This window comes from Bidens hawaiensis, unplaced genomic scaffold (genome assembly GCF_021521415.1).
Source record: "Bidens hawaiensis isolate Kalapana, Puna unplaced genomic scaffold, B.hawaiensis_p1.1 tig00007902_1, whole genome shotgun sequence".
Classification (NCBI taxonomy): domain Eukaryota; kingdom Viridiplantae; phylum Streptophyta; class Magnoliopsida; order Asterales; family Asteraceae; genus Bidens; species Bidens hawaiensis.
In genome coordinates, this window is record NW_027491550.1 from 930,693 (window position 1) to 942,969 (window position 12,277).

Here is a 12,277-nt window from a genome sequence, read left to right on the forward strand (position 1 = left end):
TCCTTTCTAATCGGTAGCAACCGACATACTCGGATAATGATGCCCTATTCTACTTGCATAAGGCTAAGTAGTTAGGGGTGCGTATAATCATACTTATTGAGGCTCCACAACAACATAAAAATAAACACGCGTGCACGTAAAGCATATAAAGCATATAACACACAATAGAGCAAGTATTCTAAGTATCATACACCCCAGAGTTTGTGGTTTGAGAATAAAGTATTATAAATCATTCTTGTTTTGAATATGTATGCATGTTACCCCCAAAGTATAAAAATGAAAACAGGGGATAAAATGTACTCAGATGAAATAAGTAACTTCGAGGATTTGTTTGTGGTAAAACGGAAAGGTAAGTTCAACGAGCAATACCTAGAATAAGAAGGGTCTTGAGTTAGTAGATGGACTTAAAAGCTTTGAAGTAAAATGATATGACAAGTAAAATAAATAATTAAAGTTTGAGAGTTAAAGTGTAAATACATAAGGATTAAAATAATGGTTTTAGAAAAGTAAGTTTACTCGAACTTGGGTCTCGGTATTCTTATCATTAGTTTTACTTAACCTTTGTTATGTAGATATTTGGGTATAATTATGCTATAGCAAGACCCATTGATAAAAAGATACTAAGACGTTACGAGTGTTCGGATTTATCGGTTCGAGTCTTGATAATTGGTCAAGCCTGAAGTCGAGATTCCAAAGTGATAAATGTTATGAGATAACTCAATGAAATCAAAAGAAGCTTAACCAAGTGTGTAGTTCTATTAAGAAGAACCTTAACGTCCGTTAAGCGGGTGTTTGGCTTGTCGGTCCAAACTTGTTATAAGATCAAGTTGGATTCGACATACCAAATATTTGAGAAAACAATTAAAATTAGTTTGCAATATATTTTAAAGAAAAATATGAGATTCGGTGGCCCAAAACACACTAGTGTGTCTTAAGCAAGTGAGTTCGGTTTAGTTTGGCCTTGGTTCGGTCCTTGTCTCGGAATAAGACCAAGGATGGTTACCACATACCCAATACCATAGAACTTTATTATTTTAACTTATAAATGATAATACTCAAATCATACATGTAACATATTAATAAATCATTTTAAATATAAAGCATTTAAACGAGAGTTCGGTCTTGGTTCAGTCATTGACTCGGAATAAGACTGAGGATTGTTGCCACATACCCAATACCATAGAACTTATTAAAATAAACTTAGAAATAATAATACTCAAGTCTTATATACAACATGTTAACAATAAAGCATTTAAACAAGAGTTCGGTTTTGGTTCGATCCTTGACTCGGAATGAAACCAAAGATGGTTGCCACATACCCAATGCCATAGAACTCATTAAAATGATTTGGAAACTAAAGTAATTAGAAACAAAACAACATTAGTAAGCTTGCATAAATTAAAGCATAAATTTAAAGTGTTTAATCAAGGACTATAATAGTCCTCCATAAAGCCTTACCTAGCAATACACCTAAACCGACATGGCCGGAGAAGGGAAAGCCAATGAAACAAGGGGAGTATGCTTTAACAAGTTATAAACACAAGCTTTAATTAACAAGAGTTAGTTACAAACAAATATTAGAAGTAGTTTGACCTTGAGAAGTCAAACTATCAAGAGTTTGAAGAAAGAATACTTAGATCTAGATAAGGGAGATTTTAAGTGAATGAGCAAACTAAAATGGGATGCAATGGTCTTGTTTATATATGGAAATAGTGAAGGGTTGGCCATAATGTTGTTTTTAAGGTTTACATGCATTTGGATATGTTTAAAAGGTCAAACAATGCACAAAACAACAAAATAAACGAGCTGGTGACCTGCAGATAGGGCTAGGCGTTGTGCGACCACCATGGGCTTAGTGGTGGCGCGGCACGGCGCCCCTTGAGGGGGGGGGGGGGTTGTTTCCATCTTTTGATATTTGGCAAGTTTAGCCCCTATAGTTCATTTTAACTCGTTTATATCCATAAAAAGGTGTTTTAACGTACCGAAAAAAATGTTTTCTTGATTCGACACTTGTGTAACATAAATGAATATAAAACCTAATATCTTATGAATAACGACGGATCCGAAAGATCAAAATGGGTCGGGTTTCCGATACAAAAACAAATACAAGTTAACCCGAAAATGACGAATGTCACAATCTTCACTACTTTAGAAAATTTCGTCCCGAAATTAAGAAGAATCCGTAATAAACAAATGCGGGTAGTTTTCCTTCATCTCGTCTTATCGTTCCCAAGTAAATTCAGCGGAACTCCGTGATTCCCAACATACTTTAACTAAACGGATGCGGCTACGTTTGGTTCGTTTCTCATTGCGGTCCATGATTTCTACAGGTTTTTCGATAATTTCTAAGGTTTCATCGATACATACTTCATCGAGAGGTATGTGAAGATTACATTCGGCTAAGAACTTTTTGAGGTTTGAGACATGGAAGGTTGGATGAACACCGGTAAGTTCTTGTGGTAACTCGAGTTTATAAGCCACTTTTCCTATCCTTTCTAGGATTTTGAATGGGCCTACGAAACGGGGGTACTAGTTTTCCTTTCTTTCCAAAACGGACTACCCCCTTCCAAGGAGATACTTTGAGAAGGACAAGGTCGTCAACATTGAACTCGAGAGGCTTTCGCCGTTTTTTGGCATAACTCTTTTGACGACTTCTAGTAGCGAGAAGATTTTTGCTGATTTGATCGATACGATCGGTAGTGTCTTGAACCATCTCGGAACCGGTGATTTGGGTTTCACCAATATCGTTGCAAATAACAAATCGGGGAATGAAACTTTCAACCATAAAGGGCTTGGAAAGGAGCCATATCAATGCTAGAATGATGGCTATTGTTGTATGAGAATTCGACGAGCGAGAGATGGGAATCCCAATTTCCACCAAAATCAAGAACACAAGATCAAAGTATATCTTCAAGGGTTTGGATTGTAAGCTCAGATTGGCCATTGGTTTGAGGGTGATAAGCAGTGCTAAGATCAAGGCGAGTGCCCAAAGCTTCTTAAAGCGATTTCCAAAAGCGGGAGATGAAACGAGCATCGCGATCGGAAAAAATGGCCAACGGAATATCAAGACGTCATACGATTTCATGAACATATATTTGAGCGAGTTGTTCAACAGAGTAATTCTCTCGGATCGGGATGAAGTGAGCCGATTTGGTTAATCGATCATTGATTACCCAAATACTATCATTTTGCTTTTGAGTGGGGGTAATTCGGTGATAAAGTCCATAGCAATGTCTTCCCATTTCCAAACGGGAATAGGAGGTTGCTCGAGTAAACCAAAAAGTTTTTGATGTTCGGCTTTAACCTTTGAGCAAGTAAGACATTTTGAGACATAAAGTGCTACATCCTTTTTCATACTCGGCCACCAATAAATAGATCGAAGATCAAAGTACATCATATCCGCACCAGGATGCACGGAATATTGCGACATATGAGCTTCGTCGAGAATGAAAGTATGAAGTTCATCACAATCGGGAACCCACAAACGGTTAAGAAAATAAAGCAAGCCATCTGGTTTGTTTTTGAGTTGGAGTTCGGCTCCACATGACATTTCGTCATACATATTGCCTTCATCAAATGGAGGTGCATTGGGCTCGATAGATGCGGTCTTGGAGATCGGTTTTGATGATGCTGCTATGAAGCAGAATGGATTTGAAATTAACTTTACTACTAAGGGCATCAGCTACAACATTCACTTTACCGGGGTGGTAGCGAATTTCGCAATCGTAATCACTAAGTAATTCGGCCCATCGACGTTGTCTCATGTTGAGATCTTTTTGGTCAAAGATGTGTTGAAGACTTTTATTATCGGTGAATACAAAACATTTTGTGCCATAAAGATAATGTCTCCAGATTTTGAGAGCGAAAACGACGGCACCAAGTTCGAGATCATGAGTCGTGTAATTATTTTCGTGAACCTTAAGTTGCCTTGAGCCATATGCGATAACTTGACCTCGTTGCATGAGAACGCAACCGAGACCTTGGTTTGATGCATCGAAAAATACCACAAAGTCGTCATTTTCATTGGGAAGGGTTAAGACGGGAGCATTGCAAAGCATATGCTTTAGAGCGTGGAAAGCTTATTCTTGTTTCGGTCCCCATTCATAATGTTTTCCTTTATGAGTTAGTGTGGTGAGGGGTAACGCGATTTTGGAGAAGCTTAGAATGAATCGCCGATAATACCCGGCCAAACCAAGGAAAGATCAGACTTTCGTGGGTGTGGATGGAGTTTTCCAATCTTTTACGGCCTCGAATTTGCCGGGATCAACATGAATACCTTTATCATTAACGACATGACCAAAAATTGAACCTCTTTTGACCAAAATTCACACTTTGAGAATTGGCATAAAGTTGTTCTTTTCTTAGGAGGTCAAGAATGGAACGTAAATGATGCTCATGTTCGGATTTGGTCTTGGAGAAGATGAGGATGTCATCGATAAAAACAATTACGAATTTATCCAAGAATGGTTTGCAAACGCAGTTCATGAGGTCCATGAATACCGCGGGTGCATTGGTTAATCCGAAAGGCATAACCAAGAATTCGTAATATCCATATCGAGTACGAAAAATGATTTTAGGAATGTCGTCTTCATGAACACCCAATTGATTATAACCCGATCGAAGATTGATTTTGGAATAAACAAGTTGCGCCTTGGAGTTGATCGAAGAGGTCGTCGATTCGAGGCAAAGGGTAACGATTTTTTATGGTGAGTTTATTAAGTTCATGGTAAATGATACACATACGAAACGAGTCATCTTTCTTTTTCATGAAAAGGACGAGAGCGCCCCAAGGGGAAGAGCTTGGACGGATAACATGATTAAGGAAGAAAATAACTAAATTGAATGTTAAAGATCCACGCTTGGAGAGGATCGCGGGTTGGCGGGTTAACGGGTCGCGGGTTGGCGGGTTGACGGGTTGAAATACGCAACCCGAACCGACCCATATTATTATTCATGTCAAATATGTCAACCCTAACCCGCACACACATAAATTCGGGTCGACCCGAACACGACCCATTGAACCCATATTTTTTAAACAAGTTAATTAATATAATCGACATACAAATTATAATAAAATCAAAACCATATATTGCAAAATTCTAATGAAATTTAAGCATGAGTCGATTTAGATATAGATGGATTTGACGTTATGTTCATGCATATAGGTGAATGGACAGAAGAAATGCATTTTGGGTAATGAAATTCTGGTTGAGAATTTAAAAGTGTCGTTCACGAAAAATAGAATTTAAGAAGAGACCTAAAAAGGTAATATGGGGAATGAAAAATAATTAAATTCTCCAACGCATTTTAAAATTAAAGAGGGAATATAAAATTAATTTTGTAAAATATCTAAAATTAAATGGGTTAACGGGTAAACCCGTTTTTCTACAGGTCAACCTGAACCTGGCCTGTTTAGAAAACAGGTCAACCCGACCCGTTTTTTAAACGGGTCGTGTTAGCCGACCCAAAACCTGTTTTTTTTTTTCGTGTCGGGTTCGGGTCGAGTTTCGGGTCGGGTTTCGGGTCGTGTCAAGAATTGACACCCCTAAGAGGAAGATAAGTGATATGACGAATAATACATGTCCACATACATTTTTTAATAGAATTCTAGAAAACAATCAGAAAAGAAAAGGATTTGATCGAAATATTGGAGTGTCAGTCAAAAATAACCAACAGAGAGTTGCGTCACGTATCATGACAAACTCGGGCATAAGTTTTGCGACGTGCGGCGCCACAGGATTATTCCAAAACCTACATCCGCCACGTATCTTCACATTGCTGGATACGATTATCACGTAGCGCAACCCGATTGGAAGTTATGAGCCCTAGTTTTCTACGTGTGTTGTGAAGACAACGGAGAATCCCGTCGCGACGCGCAAAGGACAACATAATTTCCTAAACTTTCATTTTTAACACAATGCAATAATTGCATAAAATATGTGAAATTGGGTTTGCGGTCGGGTATGAAATATTCTAACAACATAAACGAACACAATTCAATATAATTAATGTAAACAAACAAGATTAACAATATCTTATTAACAAATGAAAATCATACAATTTAAATGTGTCGGGTTTTCGGGTACGAAAATTAACAAATGTCATGATGATGACAGTGGGTGTGTAAAGATTATACATATGTATATAAAAATAAAAATTATTACTGTATTTGGCGCATTGGTAGTCTAGTCAGAAAAAAACTAATGGGGTTAGCCTTCCATTAGCTTGAGATTGTTGTAAGAAAATAAATTGAAAGTTAGGTCTATCAAAAAATATTTCTTATATTGGAATTATTGTCGGCTAATAGGTTAAACTTAAGATTATTAAAATCCAGTAACTCTTCAAGTTTTAATAACATTTCTTTTATTATACACCAAGTTTAGATATTATATTACATTACATTAAATAATGTATAATGATAAAATTCAAACAAGGTATAACATGAAACATGTAAAAAATAATATTTATTAGTTCATTACATTACAAACAATAAAATAAAGTTATTATTATTATTATTATTATTATTATTATAGCATAACAATAATTACTTCACTATTTGCGTAACTACTCTTGATTTTATATATATCTCAAATTAAAAGTTATTCGTACTATATCAAATTATTAATCCATGTGAGTAATATGTTTAAATTTTAAAATTAAGTGTTTCAACCAATTTCAACCAATTATCATATCATCTTTCAACTAAAGTAGTGAGATGTTTAAATAAAATTTTTTTAGTTTTAAAAAATCAAGAGGAATTTAATGACATGAATTCCAGTCCTAGATTTTAGATTGAGAGAGTAGATTTTAGATAGAGAGGTCAAGAATTCTAACTAAGAATTCTTACTATTTCTTAGATTTCTAGACCTAATTCAATTCAGTAGGATCTTTCATTCATATTTTTTTCCATCAAGAACGTTTTAAATTTTTTTTACGCCCCCCCCCTTCCCCCCAAGTTTAGAGTATCCTACTTTCACACGGTTTATTCTTGCTCGGGCGATGATGAAAATATATCATGTACGGTTCCTCTGGGGGATGGATCTATAAGAATTCACATATCCCAATAACAAAAAAACTTGACTTGAATGATTCTGTATTAAGAGCTAAATTGTCTATATATGTATATTAGAGTATAGAAATAGAAAGAACTTCCCACAACCAGTAGTTAATTCATCTCCAATTAAGACCCAATAAGTAGATATTGCATTAGTAGTAGAAAGGAATCGGGAAGTCTTCCTTCGACCAAGGTTGAGGAGTTACTCGAAAAGCAACCAAGATACCGTATTCCTTGGTTTCATATTCTGGAGTATTATAGTCAATTAATTATCTTTAACACCGACTTTGAATCCAACACTTGCTATGATACTTCATATCATTCTTAGATAAAATGAAAGATATTGTCAACAAATAAAAGCTCGCCTCCCAGTGGTTCATTCATTTGACCGTAAACTAGAGCTACTTTTGATTATGTAATATTTTGTTCATTAATTACTCCAGATTCTTTCATTTCTATGTAAAGTTCATTTTCTTCATAAGTCCGTTCACTGACTCCACCAAATACAGATATGCCTCCGTAAGCTTTGACAATATTGTTAATCAATTACATAATGATTCAGATGTTACAACTAAAATTTTGATCTTATATAAAATTTTTTATTTAGTGTGAGACTTATGCATAACGAATATCTTACAATCAAATAAATCTATTAAAAAACTACAATTCAAAGCATAGTCATCAAAATCTTTAACGACTATAATAATTCAAACAAGTATGATTTGAACAAAATCCTAACGTTAACGTACACCCCTAAACTAATTAATCCCACCAATTCCTTTCTCTTTAATCTTTATCTTTATTTTTCCATCGAAAATTTATCTAATTTGGTCCCAAACAGCCGCACCAAGACAAACCCATGGGCCCAAACAAGTCAATAACGAGTTGTCTAATCAGACAAGATAGCAGCATGCGTCAAGGGTAAATCAGTAAATCCACTTTCACATACATTAAACCTAGCTTTTAGTTGTTTAAATTCCCAATATAACCCTCCTCTTCTCTTCTGCTGCCTCCAATAACACCTGTAAATTTCCGCCATTAATAATAAACCTTCAAAAACCGCCATTGGAGGATCTTCTGTTCTTGATCGTAAGACCATCACTCGAAGCTTCGTGTGGTTGATTCGGCAGGTGATTGATGTGGGTTTAATGGGATCGTGTTGATTTGTTTGAAATCTTTGTGTATCTACGAATCTTTTTTTTATTATTATATTATTATAATAATAGTTTATTATTATTTGTTTAATGTGTTGGAATTTTCCTAGAAACAGTTCTTTACAGCACGATTATTAGTTTATTTAGTTATATTTATGTTCCGATTTGGTGTAACTAGAACACCGGTGGTTTAGGGCTTTTAATCTGAAATTAAGTTGCTTTTCGGCTTTCGGGTTTAGCGTAACTTTGTTCGGGATTCGGGTCGTGTAACACTTTCAGATTGAAATAATTCGGTGGTATTCACGCGGGTTCTGACTTGTTTGATTAAAAGTCAATCCAATTACGCTAAAATATCTGACGCTGTGTGGTTTGATACATCCTTTCTCAGGCGGTGTGTGCATATACGGACGTACCGTGTTGTTGAATCGATGGTTTCTTGAGATCTACGGAGGGGATTTAGTTGCGGAAGTTGTGAACCGGGGAAGGTAATGTCTGATTGTGTATCTTTTTTGATATTTCAGTAAAATTGTGGATGATTTTGACCTCTGGTGTGAAATTGTTTGTGATAAAGGCCACTTGATCTGCATGTGATAAAGTTAATGCATACTTTTTTGTTCTTTTGTGTTTGATGGTGCTCTATGATGTGTGCCTCCAGTTGTAGAAAGCGAAATAGATGCCTAACCGCAAATTGTTTGGTATTTGACCTTTGAATAGTTTGAGAAGGTATAATGGTCTACTTAATTACATTAGAAGTACATGCAGATGGTTCTCTATAATTACCAATTAGTCAACCAACCTATATGTTTTCGTAAAACTCATGGGACCCGCCAATACCCTGATAACCAACTGGATTGATAAATGGCAGCCTGTGTGGCAGGAAATAATTAAATATCATATTAGTGTTGGGACTCAAGGGTTAATCATTATAGCAAAAGTAAAAGGTTGTTTATGAGTTGCTTTTATGCAATAAAGAAGGCTAAAGTTTGCAACTTGATGTTATGTATGAAATCTAGCATAATGGTTCAGATCTGGGATCTTGAGAATTTAGATTATATGTAGGGTTCAAAAAGTCTTTATATTGCAACGGCCGAGAAAGATTGATTTGATTTATCTTTAAAAGGCTCATTGTGGGATTGAATCGAGCGATTATCTGTGCAGTTTTTATTGATTGCCTCTTCTTTTAAGTTAATGGTAGGAAACAAAGAATATTTGCTTTCAACTTTACACTAAGAAATTTGTCATTTTGAATATAATGGGTGGTGGAGTGGATCTAGATATCTCACTTTTAGATATTTCTTCGATTTATTCTTTAAGTTGCGGGTCACATTTGTTTCAAATTGGCTACCTTTTTTGCCATGTAGACCTACAAAACTAGTACTCCTTGATTGCCATTTCACTTTAGTTGAAGACAAAGAGAATCAATAAATCATGTGTAAAGGTTTACTTATTCTACTTTTATGCGACACTTATTATGGTCTTCATAGTGACCGTTGGCCTTAAATTTTATCTCATATTTCGCAAAGTGAAAGTGAATTGAACGGTAATGATTACCATGGTCCCTTGTATTCTTGACTGTTTGTTCCATGCTTATTTAACCTTTGATTTGACGAAGTATGTTTTATACGCGTGACGCGCCTACGTGGATTAAGGGTTTTGGTGGTTGGTGAAGTTTTAAATATCGAATTTCTCAAAATTGGTGGGTAGACTTTTCCATGGCGTGTATTTAATAAAATATCACAGTCATGATTGAGACATTCTATTAGCAAGTTGTTGATTAATTTACTATTGCATTTTCTTGAATTTTTGCATTTTAAATTGAATTATGAACTTGTAATAATGTGATGACAGCTTAGGCAATCAAATTCATTTCATTTTTGCTTTCTTTAATGAAATATACTTTCCCTTATACCTTCTTTCTTAATTTTGCAGCCCGAAACAATAGTGCTTAAAACATAAGGTGTTTTAAATTCTTCTTTTAGATGGATTCAGCTAGAAATTCTTCAAATAAGAATAGATTGGCTCGTACGTTTGCCAAGGTTATGCATATTCGAGCTGCAACAGGAATCGATAAATTTCAAAGATCAAAGACTCGGGAAAAAGTCAAACATGATACAAAGATCGATGAAACTCATCAACGTGTGTTCTGCAACGATGAAGATGAGAAGCTCAAAAACCGAGCAGTTATGGATGCTTTCATTGCCAAGTTATTTGCTACCATCTCGTCTGTTAAAGCTACATACGCCGAGCTGCAATATTTTCAGATCCCTTATGATGCTGATGGAGTCCAGTCAGCAGATCAAACCATAGTCTCAGAATTAAAAACTTTGTCTGAATTAAAACAATCTTTCTTGAAAAAACATCTTGATGATATTAATATCTCACCGGAAACCACCCAACGGTCAGCTGAAGTCGAAGAACAAAAGAATCTCATAAGAACATATGAAGTAACAAGGAAGAAGTTAGAAAGCCAAAGTAAGCTTAAACAATCCGAGATCATCTTTTTGAAGGAGAAATTGGAAGAAATCAGAAGAGAAAACAAGATTATCGAGAAGAGATTAAATTCAAGCGGTTCTTTATCATCATCGTCTCACGAGAAATGGAATTTCTCATCTTTATCACCGACCAATTTCCTCTTTGTTCTTAAGCAAACGACTAAATCCATTAGAAGTTTGGTGAAATTCTTGATAAGTGAAATGGAATCCGCCAATTGGGATTTAGTTTCGGCTGCTGATTCGATTCAACCGGATATTGTTTACAGTGATACGTCTCATATATGCTATGCATTCGAGTCGTTTATTTGTAACCAAATGTTTGATGGGTTTAACTTCCCAGAATTCGATATACCCGATTCACAGTCAAAGATAAAACCGAAGCCCCGAGAATACTTCTTTGATAAATTCATGGAATTGAAGTCTTTGAAAGCAAGAGAATACATCACATGGAAACCAACTTTAATGTTTGCTGAATTCTGCAGGTGCAAGTATTTGAAACTTGTTCATCCCAAATTGGAAGCTTCACTCTTTGGAAATATAAGTCAAAGAAACCTGGTCAACGCTCGGAAACTCCCGGAAACCGCTTTTTTCGACTCGTTTTTGGAAGTTGCAAAATGGGTTTGGCTGTTGCACTGTTTGGCTTTCTCATTCGGTCCCGATGAAGCAACCGTGTTCCAGATCGCGAAAGGGAGTCGGTTCTCTGAAGTGTTCATGGATAGTGTAAACGATGTGGCATTTGTGTCGCCGGAAAGGTCACCGGAGGTGGCCTTCGTGGTGTTTCCAGGGTTTAAGGTGGGTAAAACTGTCATTCAGTGCCAGGTTTATCTTGTTTGACTGCGGACGCATGTGGGCCCCACCGGCATTAAAGTGAATGGGGATCACCGGAAAGCAGCTTCTTCACATGCAGTGGTCCCTATGAAACATGGATGGAAAAACAAACATGTGCATTAAATCTAAAGGGGTTCTTTAGTTTTGTTCTTTGGGGTAGGTATTATTTGTTAGTACTAAAGTTTGTTGAACATAAGTAAAGTAAGAAAATATATATATATATATATATCTTCCTTGAACTATATTGAGTATGTGTAATCTTGTATACTAGTTTTGCCATATATACATATAGAAGATATAAACAGTTTAATGTAGCCTCTTTTTGTGGTTGTTTTAGATAGGGGAGAGAAAAAATGGTTCGGAACGGTTAGAACCGCGGAACCGGTTCCTCAGAACCGCTAACCTGCGTTACATTACGGTTCTCGGTTATCAGAATTTGCATTAAACGGTTCTCGGTCGGTTCCGGGTAAAACCGGCGGTTCTAGACTTGGAACAGAATAACCGGAATATTAAAAACGTTTTAACTAATTTACCAATACCCATTTTTTATAGACTAACTTATTAATCCGCATCCATTCAATTATTATTTAATTCAATTCTTCTTTCTTTGTTTTCAAGATCTGACAATCATGATCAACTTTGAGTTAAGCCTCAAGGTAATTTAATATAAAATGATATGATCTTCCTTTAGTCTTCGTTGCTAATGATTTATTTAACTTCAATTATTAGGTTTTAATAAAAAATATAAT

At 35.8% G+C, this 12,277-nt stretch overlaps 1 protein-coding gene across 1 annotated transcript; it reads left to right on the forward strand.

Annotated features, from left to right (window-relative positions):
- The first annotated feature begins 8,620 nt into the window (after positions 1 to 8,620).
- Positions 8,621 to 11,791, forward strand: LOC143636402 (protein GRAVITROPIC IN THE LIGHT 1-like). The gene is made up of 2 exons (XM_077104000.1): positions 8,621 to 8,693; positions 10,188 to 11,791. Exon 2 carries the CDS (start codon positions 10,188 to 10,190, stop codon positions 11,532 to 11,534), a length of 1,347 nt encoding a protein of 448 aa, XP_076960115.1. The 5' UTR covers positions 8,621 to 8,693; the 3' UTR covers positions 11,535 to 11,791.
- The last annotated feature ends 486 nt before the right edge of the window (positions 11,792 to 12,277 follow it).